Below are 24,760 nucleotides of genomic sequence, written 5' to 3' on the forward strand. Positions count from 1 at the left end.
CTTCCTTGTCCCATCTCCAAAGATCTGCACTCTAAACCACTCTGGACTTGACACACTGTGGCTTTGGGCCCATTGCTTCCTCGCCCCCTGGTGTAAGGTGACACTTTACTCCGCTCATGGCCAGCTCAGATCTCTTGCCAGACCTGGTGGAGATAGCTTGGCTCCCTGAACTCACCTGCACCCAGGACTTTCTCAGCTTTCCAGCCTCCATCATCTTGACCTCAGTTTTCTCTGCCTGGAAAATGGGAATCAGGAATAATAAAAGCTTCTTTTGTAGAAGGGACTTGAGGGTTTATCTAGTGCAGAGATTTCATTAAGAACTCACTCTGAATAATCGCCAGCTGCCTACAAGTACACATTGCTGAATCTAGAGCTGCACCTAGGATCCACAGGTAGTAGGGTCACCATTCAGTAACAATGTTTGTTATGGACGGGGGAAGTCAATTGGCAATGTCAGCCATGAGTGCACCTTTACGAACCTCGAGAACTGTCATCCCTGATTTGGGCCAACTTTTTAAAGTCATGCACATTGAAAAAAAAATCTGCATATTTTCCATCAGGTGGGATATCTCCTCAAGCATGGGACCCATGAGACATAGGCATAAGACCGGGTCAGATAGTGCTTCAACACAGAACAAGACAGATCCAACTTCAATTCATGAGAAATATTTCCTCTTTTCAATCCTTCTGCTTTCACTCAAGAGGGAAGTCTCCATTTGGTGCTGGTATGTCTCTAACAGCTTCCCAGCACTTGTTAATCTCCCCTTTAAACTAAAACAGCAGATTTACAGCAGGTAAATAATTTAAACATTGTTTTGCATCACTGTATTTCCCTTTGAAAATTACCTTTATTTATAGTGAATATCAACTTTCCTACTAACAGAATTGATGTCAAGATTTTTCTTTAAATAAATGCATTTAAACAAAAAAAATGCTTTAAAGAAAATATTAAGTAAATAATAACAAAGGAGTCCAACCAGATCATTTTAAAAACACACATGATCAGAGATTGAGAAATTGAACCATCCCAAAAAGTCTTCAAAGTAGAGCAGGCAAATAGCATTCCCATTTCGGGGTAAGAAAACTGATTTGCAGAGGAGTTTTGTCATTTACCCCAGGACAAAACTGTGGACGGGAAGCATAGGTCTGATGCTCGGGTCAAGACAGAAGGGACCTTGTGGCCAGGAATGTAGGAGAATTTTACAGCAGAAGGTGGGAAGGGAGGCTGCCCTGTAATTAAGCCCTTTCTAAGACTCAGTCAACTTCAAGAAAGGGGAGTTCATTTGGGGACATAAAGGAAGCAGAAATCCTGACCTAGTGTCAACAGAACCCTCAATAGCAAAAGTTTCTGTGTCAGGAACCGGTGTCCTCCACTAACATAGCTCACCTCCTTTCTAACTTTTCTTCCGCCACGTCCCCATCTACACCAGCTACTTAAGGTCTCTCTCTCCCACCCGGTGTTCAAAGGCCTGGACTGAGAGACAACTTGATTGGCCAGCTCAGGCCCTTCCTTCTTGATTGGGCAGAGCTTCTGTTCTGAGCCACCTCATAGGCTGATGGTTAGCCTATAAATGGGCTTGCTTGAGCCAGGTGCCCAATCAGCTGCGAGCAGGGCCTATAGGTGCCGGGCTTTGAGCCCCGAAGCTCAGAAGTGGTTGGGATATGGACTCTTGCCTTGCGGAGCGCGGTTGATGGCTAAGAAACATCACAGTAATCAGTGCCCGGGACTGAGGGAGCAGAACCGGAAGGCGGTGGGGAGCACTCAGAAGGAAGAGACCAGCTGCGAGGACCGCCATGTGCGGGCATGAGCCTCCAGTGCTGTCCTGGCGTGTTGGAACCCAGGTGCACATAGGACTCTGTCTCTCCAAGTCTTGACCTCAGAAGGGTCAAGGTGGCAGGAGGGGGTCCTGTGAGGTGGGTGGTGCCCCCTGCTGAGGCGGCAGGGTGGAGTCAGATAATTCATTAATTCATCCAAGGTTTACGGTGGGGCGCCGGACCCTATGTCAAGTGCAGTTGAAAGAGGAGGTTCTGCCCTCCCAGAGCTGCCTGTCTGGACACCAGGTTGCCGGCTCTGGGACTGCGCAGGGAGTGAGGGGTGCCAGGGGCCGGGGCGTGGGCTCCAGTGGCAGCACAGGACTGGCAGTCCGAGGAGGCTGCTGCTTGCGCTGCTCGCCTTCCTGGGTTTACTTCCCTATGAGTCTGCGAGGCCATGGTGGAGAGGTCCAGTCGCTGTCCACTCTGCTGGGGGATTTGTGTCGAAGCAGTACTCTAGCCTCCTGAGAGCCAAAGCGATCTGCTTTGTCCAGCTGCCCTATGGCCCCTGGAGCTTTGCCTTCCAGAGTTGGAATTCAGTCTTGGCACATTAAGAAGGTGGTGCTTCCTTTTGTGGGAAGCAGAACTGACACTGGAAGGATAGGGGCAGTTTGTCACCTAGGTGAGGAGGGGAGGGCATGGCAGGCAAGGGGCCAGCACAGGCAAAAGCATGGAGGCACAAGGGAGCTACAGTGGTTCTGTAGGATCGTAATTTGGGTCCCAGAAGGCAATGTCCAATATGATGCTGGAGGGGTAAAAGCCAGGCCAAGGAGTATGTATTTGGTGCTCAGAGCAGTGGGGAGCTAAGGCAGGTTTTTTTTTAACAGGGAACGAGCATGACCATATTTGTGTTTTGGGAAAAGCACTCTAGCTGCCTTCTGGAGTACCCTGGAGTACTTCTGGAGAGGTGAGACTGGGGCAGGAAGCCCAGTGAGGAGGCCGGGTGACGGCAGCAAGTAGCTGCAGGGCTGAAGAGAAAGGATGCTTCCAAGGTAAAAGCTCCAGGACTCCATGGCTGGCGAGGGGGTAGGGGGACAACAGAGGTCCTGACTTGGTGGTGGGACCAGGGAGCAGCAATTGAGATTTGGAAGTGGATGGGCTGGGTGTGCAGGGCTAGATGAGGGTCATCTGGGCAGACACATCCAGGGACAGCTGGACACCAAGTTTCTCTGGCAGCGGATGTGACTCGAGGACTTGCCCAGAGAGAACCTTGGCTCAGGCCTGGTACAACGGCAGGCAGCCCATGGCCTCCACCCTCAGCTATTTGTCTACACCGAGTGCGCTGGGTCCTGACCCTGGAGTTCTTGGAGGGACAGATAGATATCGGTGTTCAGGGGCAGGCAGGAAGTGAGGGTCCGACCCTGGTCCTGCCCAGGAGGGGCGACCCAGGGGGGGCCATGCCCCTCCCCAGGGCTGGGAGCAGGCACCTCCTCCCCGGCTTCCCCCAGCACCAGCTCCAAGGGTGACTGGAGACCCACCAGGTCGGGGGCTTCTGGATTGGGAGTCCCCAGGGGCCTGGGGGCTGAGTCTCCAGGGACTTCCCCCTGCTTGGAGGGGTGCAGCCTGTCTTCACCAGCCCCCCTGCCCCAAAGGGCAGTGTTTTGGGGACCTGGGCTACCAAGAAGACTGGGGGAGAAGAGCAGCAAGTCTTCCCCCGGGGGAAAGGTACAGTAGGCATCGTCCTCCCCTGGCAGAGGCAGCAGGGGTAACAGGGGGGACCCCATGGGCACCCCAGGCCCTCCCTCATCAGGCTCTTCTGCACAGGGGTCATAGGTGAAGTACACTTGGCAGGCCTCGATCTCCAGGGCGTCCGGGAGATGAAAGAAGAAGTAGCCCTGGTTGGTGAAGCAGCTGGTCAGAGAGTGGCCGCTGGTCTCAGGTGAGGGCGCCTTGTCCTGCTGCGGCGGGAGCAGCTGAATGGCCTTGGTGTCCCTCTCCAGCACCTCCAGCGGGGAAATCTCGGGTGCCGGCCCGCCAGGGCTGAAGGAGGATGAGGGGAAGGGCGAGGCGAGCCACTTCTGCCAGGAGAGAGGCCAGGGAGGGTAAGTGGGGTGCTCCTGCCATCCCCCAATCCCTCCACAGACTCATCAACAACTCCTAACTCATCCTCCTCTTGGCTCAGGGCTACTCCTCCAGGAAGCCCTCCCTGATGGAACCCTCCTTCCCTGCCCATCCCCACTCACTGGGCTTGGCACATCCTCAGCCCAGGGCTGTGTCTGATTCACAGCCCTAGCACAGGCCTTCGGGGCTCACAGAAGGTGCTCAGGGAATGTTTGTTGGTTGGATGAGGGCCTGTTTTTCTAGCACCTTCTGTAGTCTGGCTCTGGTCTAAGTGCTGGCGACACAGAGAGAGCAGAATCCTCAGACCATCTGGTAGAGACTAGCAGGAGTGCGTGAATTAACCAACTAATGCCAAAGCAGAAAGAGCTCCTTGCTTTACTGATGCCCAGAGAGGACGGGCCCACAACCTGGGGCCTACAAAACACCTACTGCTCCAGAAACATCTCCTGCGGGAAGCCCATGGTTCCCCCCCCCATACCCGCCTCTCCCTCCCAGGGCCCCGTGGCCTCCCAGGGAGAGGAATGCACCCGTCAGGAGTCCAGAGAGCCCCGGCAAGGAGAGGGCAGACACAGTTCCAGGCCCGGCTCTGGCACTCATGAGCTGGATGACCCTGGGCAGGTCGCCGCTCCTCTGTGAGCCTCAGTGTCCCCACAGTTAGCCTCCTTTTTCTTGACTTCCTCAGTGCTGTCTGTCGAGCTGGCAGGGAGAGGTGCAGCCCCTGGCCCAGGTACCATGCAGGCTGCTTGGGAGGTGGTGGATGCAGCAGCCCCCTCGGGGTGCTGTGACGGGACTCACAGCCAGTAAATTTGAGAATCCCAGCAGTCCTCTGCCCTGAGAGCCTTCATCGGCTGGATTGTAGTCCCTGAGCATGGGAACCAGGCTGGTGGGACCCACCCTGCACCCTAGGGCCCAGACAGAGCCCAAGGCCCAATCAATATAATTCAAATGAATTGATGGACCAGCAGAGAGATGTCTGGTTCTCCCTCTCCAGAGAGAGTTTCTGGGCTATGCCAGTTGTTATACATACACACATAAACATGCACACACACGTATGTACACACACCTCTCAATGACACCCCCCCATTCTTTAAATGCACCCAGAAACCAGGAGTTTGTGTTATAGGAGAAAAGGCCGAGACAGAGAGAAGAAGGGTGTCCCGGGATGGCAGAGAACAGTAGCAGGGCAGAGCGAGAGGGAAACAGTGCCTGCCGCTGAGGTGTGCTACACTAGAAGAGGCAGCGGAGGGAAGGGCGACCCTGAGCATGGCGGCCAGAAGTGGGAGAGGCCGGGCCCGTGGGTGGGGCCAGGCTCATGGGAGGGGCCAGGGCCATGGGAGGGGCCAGGCCTGTGGCCAGCGCTGGCCTGCCTGGGGCCCCCTGGGCCCCTCTTAGAGGTGTATGCTCCCAGCCACTTCCTGAGCTTCCACCCTCACTGGGGGCCAAAGAAAAACTCGCCCCCTGCACACACACTCACACACTCAAGCCGGGATCCTGTGGGCAGAGAACAGGCCTTGTGGCCTTGCAGTCAGGGGTCCTGGAGCAGGGAGGCGGGAAAAGGAATGGGCTTCTCTCAGCTGCAGAGGAGAGGCTGGGGGTCTGCCCTGAGCACCCTCCAACTCCGCCATATCATGTATCCCCAGGGCCTCCTCAGGATGCCTGCCCCGTTGGCCAGGGAGGATCTCATGGGAGAGGTTTGCAGGATTCTGCTTCCACCTCAAAATACCCTAAGCCCACAGCATCAGAAGGACTTCAAGCTGGAAGAGGCCTAAGATGTATCTAGTCCAGCCTCCAGCCAGTTCCAATGTAGGAACCCCTCCTGCAACATTTTTGCACACAGTCAGCCAAGGCTTGCTTGAATGCCTCTCTTGATGGGGCACTAACTATCTACAGGCCCGAGGAAGAGATTTTTAGGAGACACAGATATCCCCAGTCTTAGGGGTTTTGCAAAAAAATTCTAAAAGGGGACCTGATCGGTCCTGACTGGAGAATTCCAAAGCCAGCTTATGACAGCGTGGGGCCAGGGTGGCTTTCCTGCCCTTCACTGCTCCTGGAGAGGGAGAGGGTGGTCAAAGCCGCCCACCACATCCCCCTTCCTTCCTGAAGCTTCCTGCCTGAAGCAGGTGTGGGCTGGGGACGAGGACGACTGTGCTTTGGCTGGAGTCCACAGGACCACCACTGTGTGGGACTGCACATTGAAAACGAGTCTGTGTTTGTGACTGGAAGTGACTGGAGAACCAGTTATGGAGGCTGCAGGACTTTTGCAGGGGCAGGGCCCACACAGGCAGTGGGTGGGGTGGACTTGTCCCTGACAAACCCTGTGTGGCCTCAGGCTGGCGATGGTCCTCCTGGTTAGGGTCCCTTAGGCACTTACTAGGAGCCGGGCCTTTTTCTCAGGACAATGAACATAGAAACACTATTTTTCTCCCCATTTTACATATTAGGAAAGTAAAGCACAGAAAGGTTCTGTAACTCGACCAACATCACACAGTCTGGCTCAGATGGGAGGTGCCAGGCGCCTTTGAGTGCTGGTGCCAGAGCTGGGGAAAGGGGTCCACACCCACCCAGGAGCATTTCGTGTCCTCTCACAAAGTACAAACACCACTAAACCTGCACCACCTTCCCACCCCACTTGGACCACTGCCCACCCTCTGGCCAGCCCAGGTCTGCTGCCCCCTGCCGCTGCCATTTGCTGACTCCTACCTGGAAATCTCCTCCATGCTCTGAGCTCAGCTGGGAAAAGAACTCCGAAGGATCTGGGATGTGACACTTCAGAACCTTCTTCAGCCTGCAGAGGAGAAAGGGAAGGCGGAAAAGAGGGTGAGGCGGGGAGGGAACCATGGTCCCTGCTATCAGCCCCAGCAGCTCTGCAGGCAGGGCAGGTAGCCATTCCACACTCATTCATTTATTCAGTTAATATCGATGGAATGCCTACTGTGGTCAAGTAATGTCCTGAGTGCTGGGGACACAAGAATTAGCAAGACAGAGAAAAGCCTGTTCTTGAGAGCTGACATTCTAATGAGGGAGACAGCCATGAAACAGGGCACCATTCCCATTCATTCTGGGGAGACAAACAGCAGAGTGCTGTGCAAGAGAAGGATAGGGGGACAGGGCAGGGAACCACATGAGCCAAGGTGGTCAGGGTTGGGGGTGGCTGGATCAGAGAGAGCCAGGAGGAATGCAGTAGAAGAGAGGTCAGCCCACGGACCTCCTGGCAGGACTGCCACGGATGGTGGTTCAGGTTGTACACTGTCTAAGGGGACCTGGCTTGGGGGTGGTGGTGAGTGGGGTGAATTCCAGCCCCTATTTTGCTTGCCAAGCCAAGTGGCCTGGCTCATGTATGCATCTGCCTGGAGGGCGGGGCACCACTTTATGATTTGTGCAAAGCTTCCAGATGGCTGGTGGAGATCCCCAAGGGCTAGGTGTATTCCAAGCACTGTAGACAGCCCCTGAGAGTGTTAAGCAGGAGAGCTACCTGGTTGAGAATGGATGGAAGTGGGGCAAGATTGGCAATGAAGAGACCAGCAAGGAGGCTACTGCATCCTCCAGGTGAAAGAATGTCCTCACCCAGTCTGGGAACAAATGCATTAAGCAGGAAGAGATAGTTTCCCTTGAATATCTGCAGAGCATGAAACGGGGGGTGGGAGTGGAAGGGGAATGTCCATCTTTCTTAGTAGGGCAGGGGAAACAGGCACCCCGAGCAGAGACTTGAGCTCTTGCCCCAGCTTCTCTACTACCTGGCTGTGTGACCTGGGGCGGGTCAAATGCCCTCTCTGGCTCTAGCCCTGGCATCCGTTAAAAGGCAATGGCAGCCCCTGATTTGCTGCCTTCGCAGTACCATGGGAGCATGGCATGAGATGATGCAGGCAGGCACACTTTGCAAACTGCAAAGTTCTATCTCTCCTCTTGAGAGGAGCAGGACCATTATCAGGGAGCAGCGTCCCTCGGGAAGAAGCAGCACCTGGCTCTAGAGGTCAAGGACTGTGCTGTGTAGGGTGAGAAGGGACACACGTGCACACATGCTTCCTCAGAGAGGAAGTTATCTGGAACAGGAGCTCTGGAGCCAGACTGCATGGTTTCAAACACAGCTCTGTTGCTTATTACCTGTGTGACCTTGGGCAAGTTAGTTAACCTCTCTGTGCCTCCTCCATTGGAAAATGGGACTATTGGATTAAAAGTACTAATAAGGTTGTTTAAGTTAAGTTTAAGTGAAACGACCTATATAAAGTTCTCAGATCAGTGCTCAGTTTTGCTCTAATAACAGCATCTGTTCATGCTCAACATTAACCATTACTGCTGCAGTCAGTAGTAACCTACACTGCCTGCCCCTGGTGACAGACACACCTGGGCAGGGAGCACACCTCTCAACTCCAGACCCAAAGGTCAAACTGCTCCCAGCATCTCTTCTCAGATCTCAGAGGCACCACTCACCGCACCTGCCCTCCCCGTTGGGTCCTCCACTCCAAGGAACGCTGCCAGCTTCCCCCTACTGCTCAGGCCAGGCTCTGACCCTCTCTCGGTCTTCCCCAAGTTCTGCTCTTTTCCTGCTCAGCATCTCTCCATCCCATCCATTTCTCTCTCCTCCAGGGTCTCCACTCTGGGCCAAGGCACTATCATCTCCTGCCCTAGCTACAGCCATAGCCTCTTCACTGTCCCCTATCTTCACTGCCCTCCCCCAGGCCAGTGGGCACACAGCAGCCAGAGCCACTGGTGGTAAGGCTGATCCCATCACACTCCTGTTTACACCCTCCTACATGACCCAGAGAACAGCTCCAAATCCTTGCTGGGGACTGAAGGTTTAGCAAAATCTAGCTGCTGCCACATGTTCCAGCTCGGTCAGCGTTCTGCTCCATCCCCTCCTGACCTCTGGCCACACCAGCCTCCCTGCAGTCTCAGTTCCTAGAATGACCCTCACTCCTTCCCCAGGGCCTTTGCACAGGCTATTTCCTTGGCCTGTAATGCTCTCCCTACCACACCACTCCCCTCCACGCCACTCTGCCTGGTTACCTCCTACTCCTTCGAGTCCAATGGAATAATCATTTATTTCCTTTGGAAGCTTCCCCTGGCTACCCACTACCTCCCCCTCACCCCCAGCTGAGGTTCCTCTCCCTGTCGCCTGCTCCCGATGCATCCAGCACCTTCCTCCACCATCCTACTAAGGGCATGTGATTAATCACACGCTTCCCTCAACGGGCTGGGAGCCCCGGGAAGATGGAACCACATGCATATGGCTTGTCATCGCACCTCAGAATCTCATGGTCCCTGGAACTGAGCTGGTCCTCAGCAAAGAAAGGAACAAACAGACAAATGTCCAGACCTAGTAGACCACTGGGACGGGCACACAGAGACAGCAGGTGTGCACGCACAGTGACGTCTTAAAAGTGATGCTCTGGGCAGGGCCCCCCACCCATGGGGCTGTTCCTGGAGGACTCTGTCTCCCCCATTCTCTTCCTGGGGCTGACTCCATGGGCCCTTCATGGGCCACCTTTAGGGGTGGGTCAGGTGTTAGGCAGGGAGGACCCTCTGGAGGGCAGAGGGAACACGGATGTATCAGAGCAGGGGCCTCAGCCCAGAACTGACCAGGCCGCCAAGTGTGTGTGTTGGATGGGAGCGTGAAGGACAGGGTGGGGGCTCTCTTACCATGGTCCGATGTACCGGCAGCTGGCCAGCAGGTAGACTAACATGATGAAGCCAAAGGTGCTGCTGAGGCCCGTGATGACGTGACCAAACCAAGGGAACTGCGAGGTCTCATTCCTGGGGGCTGCCACGTGCAGGGAGGGGAGGGGAGGCAAGGGGAGGAGGTAAGAGTGGGGCCCCGGGTCCCATCACTCCAGCGTCCCCCCCCCCCAACCCTGCCCCAGCAGGCTCCCCACAGCCACGCTGCTCCCTCCCTCTTCCTCTGATTATCACAGAGACCCCTTAGGCCTTGCTCGAGCTTGAACTCAGCCCAAATGCCATAAGGCGAGAGACAGGCTGACCCAAGATCCTCACAGGGCCCCAGCCCACCCAGCAGACAACCTGTGGGCCCCTGCTGTCTGCCAGGCCATCATCACAGCAGCCCTGCCTCGGGAGCCCCAATCCTACTTTATAGATGAGGAAATTGAGGTAGAGAGCTGAAAGCAGCCAGCCCCCTACCCTAGTAGAAAACAGGGGTTGGAGGTTTTGGAGCAGAAAAAGTGTAAAGAGCCTTCTTGGTCTCCCCACTGACTCACAAGGCCTCGGGTCATCCCTGAGCCTCTGAACCCCTCTGTAAAACAGGTCACAGGATATGAGCTAATGGAAGGCGGTGACAGTGAACGGAGCCCAGCACTGCACCCCCTGCTCCAGACAGGAGGGGGCAGGGATGTCACAGCTGCTGGCCTGCCCACTGTTCCCAGAGTGTCACCCAGCCCACCCTCTGCTGCCCGAGCCCCCTCCCTACCCCTGCGGCCCCTGGGTACCTCCAGGTTTTGTCTTAAAGGCCAGGGGCTGGCTCCAGGGGCTCCACTCTGCAGCATAGCTGTCTCTCTGGGACCTGACCCGCACCCGGAGCTCATACAAAGTGTCTGGGGCCAACGTCTCCAAGGCAATCCATTGCTGGTTCTGCTTGATGGGCCGCACGGAGGTCTCCTGGGACGAGACAGGGGTGTCAGAGCCCGAGGGGTGCCCGCCGCCCACACCACCTCCCATGGCAGGGCTAGGAGGCTGAGAAGAAGGCATCTTCCAATCTGCCCACGAGCCACCATCTCCCCATCCTCCCGGAAGGCTCCCTGAGGACTCATAGCTGGGGCCATGCCAAACCTCTCCTCTGCTTCGTCCTCTACATCCAAAGCCGTCTGCTCATCCGCCTGGGCCGCCTCGGCAGCCTGGGCCCACCCGCCCCGGGCCTCTCTGCTACTCCCACCCCCCAGTCTAAATCTCCAGCACCTCCCACCCCATAGCTGGTCTCCTAGAAAAATGCCAGAACAAGAGATTTTTTTTTTTTTTAAGTGTGAATTACCGCATGTCCCTCCCCTAAACCTTTGGATGACTTTCCATCTTGCTTGGACTAAAACCCAAATTCCTCCCTCTGAGCTCCCGCCTGGCCCTGCTCCACAGACCACTCCCCCCTCTGGAATCACCCCCTCTTCCTGTTCCTTCGCAGGCGCCACTTGCTCTGTTTGGAAAACCCTCCCCAGGGTCAGCTCCTTCCTGACCTGTTGATCTCAGGGGGGCCTCTGTGGTTGCCTGCGCCATCTAAACTGTGCCATCCCAGTGAATTTTCTGGATAACACTTGTCTGCCTTCTAGACCCCTGTTGCTTCCATAACCGGCTGTCTGCCCCTCGTGGGCTGCGTCCCCCAGCACCTAACAGGTCCTCAGTAAATACTTGCAGAATGAATGAGTGGGTGAGTGAATGAATAAAGGAATGAAAGATGAATGAAAAAAGTGAGGGAGGCCCATGGAGAGGACCTGGGCCTGTGGGATTTGAAGAGCAAAAGGTGGCTCCCAGGGCCTTTGAAATCTCACAGGGTGGGCTCGTGCCTGCCTTTTGCCACGTACATCTTGCCCTCGTGCCACCCTGAGGTCTGCCAATGCCAGATCCGCTGGGGGAGAAGGGAGTAGGTGGCAGGGGCAGGGCCGGGCAGCACGTGCTGGAAGGAGCGGAGGGGTGGACTCGGCCACCCATGTCTGCCTGGGGGGGGGGGGTGGGTGGCTTTGCTGAGATGGCAAATGTCAGGGCGGCCAGGGCAAGGGTCAAGAGAAGAAATCAGGAGAGGATAGGGCCGGCTGTGGACTCACCTCCCAGCTGTGGCCCGGTGGCCGTGCCTGGGCCTCGAACTCCAGGTAACGTTCAATGTAGTGGGAGAACTGGGGGACCGTCCAGGTTACGTTGCACCTGTGGGGTCCTATGTGGACGACTCGGAGGGAGTTGGGGGCCATCAGGCGAACTGGAGGAGGGAGAGCAAGGGCAGGCAACGCAGGGTCATGTGGAGATGTGATAAAGCTGGGCATGCTGCCCCCTCCCCCTTCACCCTGCCCCTCCCCCTCCCAGCCTGCTCCCTCCCTTCTCCAGTCTCTGCTCAGATATCACCTATTTGGAGTTTTCTCTGACCACCCACCACGCTTTGTCCCCCTTACCTTTTAATTTTTCTTCCTAGAACTTATCACCCCCAGACATGTTAAATATTTATTTTGTTTTGTTTTTTTTTTTCATTTTCTTCCTTCCCTTCCCCGCCTCCCGACTGAGCTCGCTGTCGCCAAGGGCCTTGCTGTCTGCCATATCCTTGGTGCCCAGAACTTTACCCAGCACATATTACGTATTCGATTAACTAGATGCTGAAGGAATGAAGCAAGACCACCTTTCTCTGCACTCAGAGTTGATCTAAGAGTTTTATAAGGATTATCTCATTTAGTTCACAGTCAATGCTTGTAAGTTTCTTTCATGCTGAGACTCTGTAGGACTCTCCAAAGAACAATGAGCGGATGTTTATTTTGCACTGGCTACATGCTGAGCAGCTCCTGTGGCTAGGCTCACGGACTCCTCACAACAACCCTGGGCTGTAGAAATTCCAATTACCCCCATTTTACAGATGAGAGAAATGATGCTTCAGACAAGCCAGATGATCTGCCCAGGATCTACAGCCAGTCAAGGCAGGGCTGCATTTTGAACCCTGCTGGGACCTTACCCTCTGCCCCATCCCTTCCCTAGATATTGACCTCAAGGTCAGGTGACTGGGGAAAGCGCCTGGGGCTGGGAAGAAGATAAAGCAAGCATCATGCTGAGGGGTGAAAGGGCCGGGCACTCATTCATTCAATCAGTCCTGGAGACATAGGGATGCCAGAGGTCCTGCCCTTGGGGAGCTCACAGTCCAGCGAGCGAGATGGACCCATATTCAGACAGTGGCAACCTGAGCTATACACTTTGAAAGAGGAGGTACAGAAGAGGAGCCTGGAAGGCCTCCTGGAGGAGGTGACCTTTCACTGAGCTTTGAAGGTAAGTAGAAATTTTTCAGGTGAGAAGAGCCTTCCAGACAGTGGGACCAGCATGTGCAAAGGCTCAGAGGCACGGATGGGCATGTTGAATTTGGAGAACCATTGGTTGGGGTGGGGATATAAGCCAAAGAAGAGGAGGGCTGAGAGACAAGGCTGGGGAGGGAGGCCAGGGCCGGTCCCGAATGGCCTTGAATGCCAGTGCCAGGAGCCAAGACATGATCCCAAGGATCAGTGGGTGGGCAGTGAGCTGGCCGGATGCAGGTGTGGAAGCTGATGGGGGAGAGAGGCTAGGGCAGGGAGGATCCTAGAGGGGAAGAAAGGTGAGTGGATGCCCAGCCCCACCCCGGGGACCTCACTCACGGTTCTGAAAGGGCTTGAAGAACTGGCTGGTCACCAGCCTCAACCTCTCCCCCTCGAGGCACATCACCTTCAAGTTGATGATGTCAGCCGCAGTCAGCTTCTGAGACTGCAAAGGAAGGAGGGCAGGGATGAAGTGGGCAGCAGCATCCGGGAGTGGAGGGGGCCGGGGAGGAAGGAGGCTCTCAGGGATAAGGACAAGGGGAGTACAGGAAGGGCGAGCAAAACGACAGCAAAGGTGGGGCCTTCCACCGGCCCCACTGCTTAACACACAGGTTAGCAAACTTTTTCTCTAACGGGCCAGATAGTGAACATATTCGACTTTGCCAGCCGCATGGTCTCTAACACAACTAATCAGCTCTGCCCAAAGCAACCAGAGGTGATATGTAAATGAAGGGGCATGGCTACATTCCAATAAAACTGTATTTACAAAAACTGCCGGTGGGGGGGATGTGGCCCCACAGGCCATAGTTTGCCAACCCCTGATCTCAAAGAAAACGAGATGCCTTGGTAGGTAGTGAGTTCCCCATCATCAGTGGTGTGCAAACAGAATGGGCCCCAAAGAAGGTACAGGTCTGGAACTTTGAAAATGAAAGCCTCCCAGCCCACCCTCATCTCTCCTCACCCACACCCTGCCTTTTCTAGAAGGAAATGGCCAGGTATGGAGTGCCTCCTGTGGGCAAATACTGCTCAGGTGCCTTAAGCCACTCATCTCACTCGATTCTCACAGCAGTCCATCCCCACACTGCAGATGAGAAAACTGAGGCTCGGGTGGATTAAGGGACTTGCCCAAAGCTACACAGCTGATCAGTGGCGGGGAGCCCGGATTCAAGCCCAGGCCTTTGGCCTCCATGGCCACCAGAGTGGCTGCAGCTCTGAGGCCTGGGCCTGATGGGGCAGCAACTCCGAACCCCCTTCCCACTGAGCAGATGGCAACACTGAGGCCCTGGAGGAAGCAACTCTGGCCTACCCTGGAGGGATCTGTGTTATGGGCCTGGTGATGGTTTCAGGTCCAGTCCCTCTGACTTGCCAGCAGGCCCCACTGTGAGCAAACTTTGTGCCTCATCATCAGAGTTCCTGGAGCCAGCCAGTCTAGAAACAATCCGTCCCTCTCCACCACGGGGACCCTATCCCAGCCTTCCGACAGCTGCCACCACCGGCCAGATTGTCCCAGATAATAATATCATTATCATCACTATTGCTACTTCTCCTATTGTTACTGTTTTTGTAAAGATGTTGCTAATAATACATTATATTGATCACTTTCTCCATGCCAGGCAATCTTCTAAGCATTTAACACAAATGATCTCATTTAATTCTTTCATCCCCCTGTGAGACAGGCACTATTACTATCCCACCCACAGCTGAGGAAACTGAAGCACAGAGGGGTTGATAACTGGTCCAAAGTCACACAGCTAGGAAATGGTGGAGCCAGGAATGGAAGCCAGCCATTTGCAGGCTCCTAGGGCGTGCCCAGCAGTCTGGTTCCAGTGGCCGTGCTATTATCACCTCCACTGGGGGATGCCATTTTCACATTCTCCTGCCTTTCGAGACTCTGTATAACCTGATGGTGGCTGGAAAAATGTGGTTTGGGTGGTCCCAGTACCTGCTGCTGCCAAAGAGGGTTTAATGTGCAAGGTTCTGATTCACACTCATATGGCCACGGCCACGTGCCTTGCGAGAGGCAGCCTGGGCTGGGGGCTGCATGTTCCCAGGCAGCGGTCACACCTCTCTGAGCCTCAGTTTCCTCATCGGTAAGAAGGGGATGCTGCTGGTGCCCACCCATGGAGCCGTGAGGCGCCACGGACAAGGGCAGATGCGTGTCAAGTGCCTACTCAGTTCCAGGTGTGGCTCTAAGCACTTTCACCCTCAGGGCAAACCTGAAAGGGCGGTGCCCTTAGAGATGCCCATTTTACAGATGGGGCTGCTGGGCACAGAGGTTGCTAACACCGTCCAGAAATAGAACCCAGACCATTGGGCCACAGCCTCCACTCCAGGAACCCCACACCCACCAGCACTAGCCAAGAGCTCTAGGAAAGTCAGAGGTGGTGCTTATTATTACCAGGGTGCTCTCCCCACTTGATAAAGAACCCAGAAATAGGGGTGCACGGGTGGCTAAGTGATAGAATGTTCGCCTTCCATGCAGGAGACCTGGGTTCGATTCCCGGACCATGCACCCAAAAAAAAGAAAGAAAAAAAAAACCAAAAACGAAGAATCTAGAAATATCGCAAGGCATGGGTGAGACAATGGGAGCAGAGGTAGGAAGCCCTGGGTCGTGCCTGGTTCCCACCTCTGCCTGCTGCCCTCCTTCTTCTGCCTCCTTCTCCTCAGCCCCGGGCAGTCCTCTCTGGGGCAGCCAGGCACTGGGCTTGCTGGGCCCTGGCTTCTCCCCTGTCTCCCTACCCACCCCGAGATCCAGCCCTGGGTGGCAAGGACACCCTTTCTCTACCCCCACGCCCACCCTCTCCCTCTCCCCTAGGCCCTGCTACTCACATTTGGGGGTCCAAGGATCAGGTTACAGGCCCAGGAGGCCGGCTTCACGGTCACCCGGAACAGATGGCAGGTTTGGTTCCAGGGCCTTTCAAGGCAAAGGAAGCTCCTTAGAAGGGAAGGAGGCACCCACAGGGCTGGCCTGAGGGACCCCTTCCCGATTTCTCTACTCTTGGAAACCAGGGCTGCGGCTGTTCGGGCCCAGCCACGGAGCCGCCTGGTGCCTGGGCTCTACACCGGCCTCAGTGAGGGTGATGGGGGCCACTCCCTCCCTCCAGCCACCCCACAACCGCCCTCCCCTCACTGAGCACCTTTTCCCGCCCTCCCCCTTCCAGCCTGGCCCCATGGACCATCCCCACATAGAACCCAGGGTGACCCAGAAACACAGACCAGCTTAAGACCCATACCCCTCCTCCCGGAAGTCCCCCAGAGGCTTCCCATGGCGTTTAGGGTCAAGACTAACCCTTATTTCCATTTCTGTCTTAGGAGTCCAGTGGATTCACCATGCCCCCGGGGGCCCAGAGCTGAAACCCAAGGCCACGTTTGCCTCTTCCTTCTCCCTCCCTGCCCTTCCCCCAGTCCAGTTAGTCCCCAAGCCCGGGGTGGAGGGGCCACCCCTGCCTCAGCCTGATATTTGGAGTCTCCCCCTTCTCTCCACCCTCCACCAGCTCCGCCCCTGGGCTCAGACCTCACTCCCTTGCCTCCTGGGTGATGGAGCACAGCAGCCCCTTCGGCAATTCCCCAGCCCCAGGCTCTCCTAGCCCCTCGCCCAGTCCTGCTGTCCCTACAGCAGTCTCTCAAAATCCCAAATTACTCAAAAAGCTTGGGGATCTCCCTTGCTCACCCAACTCTGCGCAGGCCACCCCTCCTGCCCCACCGCTGGAGTCTGGCCCCTGCCACCCCACCCCTGCCCCATGTTCCCCGAGTCTCTATATACGACTCCCCAATTCTCTTAAATGCTGCCCTGATTCCAGGCCTGGTTCCAAACATTTGGGATTCTAAGAGCCTGTGGGTCCTATTATTTCAAGATTTTTTAAGTGCAGACTTCTTGAAATTTAAGGATTCCAAAAGCCTAAAAGTCAGTGATTGTAATATTGCACCATCCTAAGATTCTGCTGCTTTGCCGGCCCAGTCCACACTCACCGTTTGTCTGGCCAGGCCTGGACTTGGCAGGACGTGGCCTGCAGACTCCCATCCTGGGTCCAGATGCACGAGATGTTGGCTTTGGAGTTGTAGAAGCACGTGAGCTTGGAAGGGTCTGCTAGGCAAGATGAGGCGTGAGTGGCTGCAGGGGCCCTGTGGTCCCTGGGGCTCCCCCCACCACCCCTGCTCCCATCACCCTGTGCCCACCAGATAAGGTGGGCAGAGAAGGGACTCAAGCTTCCAAGGACCCGCAGGTGGACAAGGGGCTGCAGGGACGAGGGGGCAGTGTCTTCCCAGGCCTTTGGAGATGTACGCGCAGCAGTGAGAGCCAGACTGGGAAGGGGCCGATGGGTGAGACGGACGCCTGGTCCCTGATCCCCACTGCCCCTGCCGTTGCGAGCCCCCCACCACCCTCCTCTCCTGCTTCCTGACCCCTCCAAGGGCCTTGGTCCCCTCCCCCAGGGAGCCACGGCCATGCAGATGCCAGGGGTCTCACCGTTCACCGCCGCCACCGGCTCAGGGACTGTCAGGGGAAGGAGAACCACAACGAGGAGGGGCAGACACCAGGACAGAGGAGGGGCTGCCATCACATCCACAGGGTGGAGCTGGGGGTGTGGAGGACGAGCAGAGAGGGTCCAGATGAATATACGCGCGCGGGTGTCTGGGCAGCGGGGGTGCCCTGCCATGCTCTCCCGTTAGGTGCAGCTGCAGGGACCTCCAGGGTCACACTCCTGGCAACGGGTGATGGGTTTACAACGCGTTTTCCTAAACCTCAGCTTTGATGGGCACTGATGGGGCACTGGGAGAAGGAGGAAGCAGGTGGCAAGTAGCCAAGGAGAATCATGAGTCCCACGCGGATATAACACCGCCTGCTCTCCCTGTAGGCACGTTACCCACAGCAATTGACTTCATTGTCACAGCAGCTCAGGGGGTGGGCGCTTCTGTCATCCCCACTCCTCAGAGCCGGGGGAGGGGAGGGGGCTGTGCAACCTTTGTTGAGGGGTCCTCCCTACCCCCCACCCCACCTGCCTGAAAGCTCTGCAGAGAGAGGCCAGGCCTGCGGCCCCTGGGTAGCCCCCCAGGAAAGGCACGCCCTGACCCTGCAGGCCCTGTTTGGGGTTTTCCCTGACCCCGCCCTCTCAGAGGGAGGCGAGGAACGGATTTCCTCCAGTTTCTAAATGATGGATCCCAGGCCGGTACTCTCGGAGGCATTAGCCCACTTGTCAGTTCTTATTTTATGAGATTTGGACCCAGGAGTGTCTGTCGCCAAAAGCTGCCCGTGCACTGCAGTCTCCTGCCCAGGGGATGACAGGCAAGCCACCCGCCCCCACCTCCCCCCAAGAGGCACCTGGGCCCGTGGGCCCTGCCTGCAGGCGCCGTCTGTCAGGGAGTCTTCTCACGGCCCTTCCAGCCACACCATGGAAACTCTCGCTCACTCAGCATGAAGGCAAGGCACTGGCCACAGCCTCCTGCGGTGGAAACTTTGTGCAGGGCTCATGGCTGCCACTGACCCTACAGGGGCTGGGTGGGGGGAGGGAAGGGAGAAAAACTGGGGTTGGAGGCCAAGGCGGAGGCCGGAGAGCTGGGGGTCCATGGGGGCTTCCAGCGAGAGGAGCTTGTGGAGTCGCCTTCAAACCCTCACATGCCAGACCCTCAGAGCACTGGGTTTGGTGGCCCCCTCCCTTCTCCCCCTCTCCCAGGCTCTCTCCCTACTTCCCCACCTGCCAACTCCCTTCTCCCCCTACCTCTGCCTCCTTCTGGATTTTTCTCCCCTTCCTTTCTCCCTCTTGAGTCTTGCCTGGCTCCAGCCCTCATCTCCTACAGTCTTTCTCCAGCTTGGTGCCTGCCCTGAACTGCGACCTCAGTCCCAGTGACCTGCGCCACCCCCTGGAGGGACCCCCAGAGACCCAGCAAAAGCCAGGTTCTCCCCCTCAGCTCCTCCCAATCGGCTGTTGGGTTTGGGGCAATCGTGCCCACATTTTCCCAGTCTCCTAGCCACCCCTGACTCTGTCCCTTTCACCCCCACACCTGCCAGCCAGAAAGACCAACAGCTCCCATGTCACCTTGCTTGTCTCTTGCTCTCCCCCAGGCTCACCATCCTGGGCCTGCCCAGGGTCCCTCCAGCCTCAGCAGTGTCCCCCGAGGCCCTCGAAGCTCTCAGACTCACTTCCCAAAGGCCACCTCCAACCACCCACCTTTCTACCCAGAAACCCTCAGTGACTCCCATTACAACCTGACGCTTAAATCTCTGCTTTCCAGGCCCCAAATCCCATTTTCTAATGCAGAAATTGAGGCAGAGAGGTTATGCAAATTGCTCAAAGGCACACAGCTGGTGAGAGGCAGGGCTGGAATCTGAGCCAGGGTAGAGTGCTCAGCACCCAGTCTGGGACCCCTTCTGGTAACTCCTTGGACACGCCTGCTCACCCACACACCTTCACGCAATTGAGAATCATGTATTGGTCACCCAGTAACATTACTCATAGTCGTGTTCTGAGTCTGACTCTGTGCCAGGTCCTGGGCCAGGAAAGTAGGCTCCCAAGACAGCCACTCACCCAAGGTCCTATATGTGACCAGGGACAGAGCTGGCATTTCAAGCCAGGCCCTGACTTAAGGCCTGCTCTCTCCCATCACTCCATTCTGCCAGGAGGGAAGGCCGAAGGCCTCGCTGCCCTGCGCAGTCAGGGTCCAGTAAGGGCACCAACGATGAGTGGGGCGTCTGTCCTAGGTGCACCTGGCCCGCTATCCCCACAAGGCAGGGTCTGGCTGCCTACCTCTTTGGCTCCCCCGACAGCACAGGGCACAGGGTGGAACCCTGGAGGGTGGATAGCCCAATGAGGAGCTCCCAGCAAGCCTCACTTGTGCCCCTTCCATACTCAGTCACAGCCCTGGTGCTGTCAGTCCTCTGTGAGGGGCTGCCCCAGATCCAGGGTGAACCCAGGCCCCGGCCCTCAAGGCATCCCCCCTGCCCAGGACCAGGCACAGAGCCTCAAGTTGAGAGAAGAATGATGGGGGCAAAGGGGTGCAGGGTCAAAGGAAGGTCAGGGCCAAATCACGGGCCCCAGGAGAGAGGCGAGATGGGTAGGAACTGCCTAGCTCCCTGCCACCCATAGCCGAAGGGATGTGGGAATAGAAAAAGGGCCACCCAGAGGAGACTGAAAACGTGCAAGAGGAGGAGAGTGTGGAAGGCACCCAAAGGTATCAGGACTGTGAGGGCTCCACACAGGCAGCTGGACCTGTGCCCTCATGGGCAGGGGCGGAAATGGAGTCACAGAGAGGCTAAGGAAACTGCTCAAGGTTGCACAGCAAGGAAGAGGCCCAGCCTCAGGGGACAGCAAGAGAACCTCATCCCAGTTGTTCCCACTTGGTCCCAGGCACCCTCCCTCCTGAGCTCTCACACATGCCCACACGCCTGGGGCCCTGCCCTTCATGATGACAAAGCCTGCTCACAGCACTGACTCATTGGGTCCTCACCACACCCCTGGGAGGTGGCTATTGTCATCCCCATTGTACAGATGTCAGCAAGCTCAGAGCTGCCCAAATTTGCTGCGGTGGGACCCAAGCTAATGTCATCTGATTTCAATTTTGATGATGCTAGTGATCATGGAGATGGGAGTGATGGTGGTGATGGTGGTGATGATGGTGATGGTGGTGATGATGGTGATGATGGTGATGATAGTGATGGTGATGATGATGGTGATGGTGGTGATGATGGTGATGGTGGTGATGATGGTGATGGTGGTGATCATGGTGATGATGGTGATGGTGATGATGGTCGTGATGATGATGGTGATGGTGGTGATAACAGTGATGGTGGTGATAATGATAGTTAACACAAGGCTTTCACTCTGCCCAGCACTGCTGCCAGCACTTTGCATATGTTGTCTCATTTCAGCCTCAGCTGTGAGTGGGTACTATTATCCCCTTTATCAGATGTGAACACTCTAGGCTAGAAGGTGGTGGAGCTGGGATGTGAACCCCATCAGGTGTGGTCTGAGGCCCTCACCAGCACTGATATTGCAGGATTCAATGCCAGGTACATTGTAGGGCTGGGGGAGGACAATAAAGCAGGAGTTTGGTAGCCCAAGGTGCATCCCACCAGACACCTAACCTTGATGCCCTCTCCCCTCCTCCCATCCTCTCTTGCTACTCCCCACTAACACCTCCCTGCACGGCCAGGCTCTTGCTGTCTAACTCCGCAGGATCTCTCTAGTGAAGTCTGGCTCCTAGGGATACTAGAAGGAAGGGGTCCCTTGTGGATGACTTGGCCCCTCAGCCACCCCCAAGCATGAACCAATCACAGGGTGGGAAGACTCAGGCACCCAGGAGAGACAACTATGCTCTCGGTGACCCCAGCAATGAATTCCACTTCCAAGGCCAGGAGATGCTGGTGACTTGCCCGGGCACATGGCTAAATAAAGGGACAAAAACAGACTCGAACCCAAGGCCCTAGCTCCCATCCCAGGGCTCCCAGAGACCTCTCAGCACACCTACTTCATAACCAGGTGCCAGAAGAGATCCCTCTCTCCTGCCGGCCCTCCAGGAGATTCCTCCTTTGGGATAGACACTGTCAGTAGAGGTGAGGAGGTGGTTCCTCTCTCTCTCCCGTCCCACATCACAGCACCTTCTTGGGACACTCATCCCATCTGAGGCCTGGGATGGCCTTCTTCCCCGCCAGTCCTCCCACCTCCTTCTTACCCCTCGAGCCTCCCTCAGGGTGAGTTGGGAAGGAGGTATAGCTTTTGTTTTTGTCCAGCCAGGAGTATTGAAAGCAGGACCTGCCACCTCCCCAGGAGATTCCAAAATAAAGTTGGGGGTGATGGCTGTGGGATTGAAGTTCAGGCAGAACCTTTTGGGGGAACTGCATCAGAGCTGAAAGACTTCTCTATGACCTCCATCCCAAGAGGGAACCCCTGGGTGCCCTGCGGGCAGGGCAGGGTGAGGGCAAATTGAGGGCATCACCTTGCTGAGACATGGGGATGTGGCGCGCTCTCTGCCGTCCTCCCTGCTGCTGAGGCCGTGGCCATCTCCCCAGGGCCCAGCTCCGGCTCTGGTAGGAGATACTGCTAGAGCCGGCAAAGACTAAAACCCCAGGGCCAGCCCACTTCCTGTGCAGAGGATGGAGGGGCCGAGGCCTGGGGAGGAGGACGGGTGGGGAGACTGGCTGGTGAGAAAGCCTGAAACTCCCACAAGCACCTAGGGGCCAGATAAAGATCTCCAGATCTCCACCTCTACTGGGGTGTCCTAAGACAGAGCTGGGGCTGTGGGTGCTGTGGCAGCACATACGCATGCACACACACACACACACACACACACACACACACACACTCACACAGTCTTGAATGGAGACCCCTCTACGCACAGGAGCTTAAGGGGACACAGCCCCTTCTTTGCTCTCCTGTACCACCACCCCCACCCCCATCTCACACAGGTACACCCCAAACCTCTAGCACCTTCATCTGGTCACACCCACACTAATATCCAGACCTCACACAATCATGTCCCTCTAAGTGCCCCCAGCCCTCCTCACCCTCATCCCAACCAGAGACACAGAGAACTCCCTTTTCACCCAGCCTCCCAGGAAGCTCCTCCACTAAGTTTATGAATTTACCATTCACTGGTGACTATTTTTCGGGGCTTTCAGAACAACTTGATGGACATTTTATGAGCATTCTAGACCCTTCTCTTCCTCTGAAGTTGTGGTTCCTAATCCTCCCTACCTCCTTTCCCCCACTTTTGGTGGAGGCTGGGGCTCTGGTCTGTTTTGTTTAATGATTAAAAGGCCCCTCTTTAGGAAAATGCACGTCTCTGTCTCTATATGTATTGTCATAGACCTCATCCACACAGCACAGGAGAAGCAGCTTTCTCCCTTTCTCCTGATACTAACTGCTCTGGTTTGGAAGTGTTATTAGTGTAAGCCGCTGCCTCTTTCTGAGAAGGGCTGGGGGAGAGCGGGATGGGAAGTTGGAAGGGCGGCACTGCAGAACTCTGTGAAAAAGTAGAAATAAATACCCTAAAAAACAATCAAGCCCAGCTCCCGCTAGCAAACTGGTGCTGAGCTGGGGAGGAAGCAGCGTGAGGGCAGCATGGCTGGGGAACGGCGAGAATTTCCTCTAGGGCAGCTCAACCACTCGGTGACCTTGACCTTCCTGCATTTCAGTTTCCACATCGGTAAAATGAGGGAATAAAAGCTACTGCTTTTATGGGTATGTCAAGAAGACTGGTTAGTCTGGGGCGTATAAAGCTCCTGGTAGGCTCACAATAATGGGAGTGCTTTCCCCACCCGACTTTCCTTCACCCCCAGAGGAAGGCTTCCTGGCTGCAAGAGAGGGCAATAAATACAATGCGGTGACAGTGACAATAATGGCAGGGTTTCCTAGGCTGGACTATCTCTGGAGGCTGCACTGGTTCCCCTGGGGAAGGAAGCCAGGTGAGGAAGCACTGGTTTCACTGCAGATCCTTTAGTACTGAATGAATGGATTGTGTGTCCCAAAATAAATGAATTCATTTACAAAATTAAAAAACACATTGTCTTCATTTCCTGGGGCTGCTGTAACAAAGTCCCACAAACTGGGTGGCTTGAAACAATAGACATTTACTCTGTCACAGTTCTGGAGGCTGCTGGTCTGATGCAGAGGTGCCGGGAGGGCCGGGCTCCTCTAGGGGAGAAACTGTCCTGTGCTCCTCTCCGGGCTTCCGGCCGTGGCCAGCAGCTCCCAGCCTTCCTTGGCATGTGGCATAGCTCGGTCTCTGCCTCCGCTGTCACACAGCATCTCCTCTCCTTGTCTCATGAGGACATCAGTCACATTGGATTAAGGCTCACCCTAATCCTATTTTGCCTCATCTTAACTAACAATAACATCCTTAAAGATCCTATTTCCAAATTAGGTCATATTCACTGGACCAGGGGTTAGAACTTGAACACATCTTTTAGGGGGGCCCAATTCAACCCATAACACACATATAAATACACAGCTGGTTCTGAGAAGCCCCATGCCAGGATTTGTCCATAGGGATGGCATTTGCCTCCCCTGCATGACCTGCCCAATTCTTTTCTTCCACCCTCTGTCCCTCTTTCCTTCTTTTAGCCATTCGGTGATCATTTCCTGAGCATCCAACATGTCCCAAATGCAAGGCCAGGTGTGGAGGAGTTGACCAGCAGAGGCCCTGCCTTATGGATCAGGGGCTCGGACCAGCCATCCTGCCCTCTGGGGTGTGCAGCGGCAGGGGCAGCCCCCAGCCTGATCTGAGCTGCCATCCTCTCCCACCTGGTGAGGTCTCCGGCAGCCTCTGCATTGTTCTCTCTGTTGACTCCTGACCTCTTCCAGTGTGTTCTCCCCTTAGCAGCCAGAACAATCTGCAGAACTCAAATATATCAATTTCACCCCCATCCCTATTCCCTTTAAAAACCTTCCAGGAAATTTTGGGGGTGCAAGGGTAATTCAGTGGTAGAATTCTCATCTGCCACGCAGGAGACCCAGGTTCAAGTTTCGGACCATGTGCTTCCCAAGAAACAAGCAAGCAAAAAACAAACAATCAAAAACAAAACAAGCAACAACAACAACAAAAAACCAAGCAATCAAAAATTCAACAAATGTTGTTGCAATAACGGAATACTCACATGGAAAAATAACGAAATGTGACCCACCATACAGCACACACAAACACACACACACACACACACACACACACACACACACACAAACTTTTCAGGCGCTTCCCTGCACATTTATAATGAAACACAAATTTCAGTTTGGCCTGAAAGTCCTGCCTGAGCTCTCCCTTCCTTCATCTCTGAACTTTTCTCCACCAGTTCTCACCAGCTCAGATGGTCTTGCTGCTCATCAAACATGTCAAGCTCTGGTGCCTCGAACTGTGTCCCTGCTGATTCCATGCCTGGACTGCTCTCCCCTCTCCTGGCCATTTTACAGGTGGGGGAAGTGAGGCT

The 24,760-nt window shown here is 55.6% G+C and overlaps 1 protein-coding gene across 1 annotated transcript; it reads right to left on the reverse strand.

The window, feature by feature from the left end:
* Nucleotides 1–829: 829 nt before the first annotated feature.
* Nucleotides 830–21,902, reverse strand: IL2RB (interleukin 2 receptor subunit beta). Its single transcript, XM_077168741.1, has 10 exons — nt 21,775–21,902; nt 17,312–17,420; nt 16,816–16,930; nt 15,676–15,760; nt 13,185–13,290; nt 11,631–11,779; nt 10,311–10,479; nt 9,511–9,631; nt 6,574–6,658; nt 830–3,830 (listed from the first exon to the last, which is right to left on the reverse strand). The coding sequence occupies exons 2-10, from the start codon at nt 17,400–17,402 to the stop codon at nt 3,081–3,083; spliced, it is 1,671 nt and encodes a 556-aa protein (XP_077024856.1). The 5' UTR covers nt 17,403–17,420; nt 21,775–21,902; the 3' UTR covers nt 830–3,080.
* Between the last annotated feature and the right edge of the window lie 2,858 nt (nt 21,903–24,760).

The sequence above is a fragment of the Tamandua tetradactyla genome, chromosome 7 (assembly GCF_023851605.1).
Source record: "Tamandua tetradactyla isolate mTamTet1 chromosome 7, mTamTet1.pri, whole genome shotgun sequence".
Taxonomy (NCBI): Eukaryota; Metazoa; Chordata; class Mammalia; order Pilosa; family Myrmecophagidae; genus Tamandua; species Tamandua tetradactyla.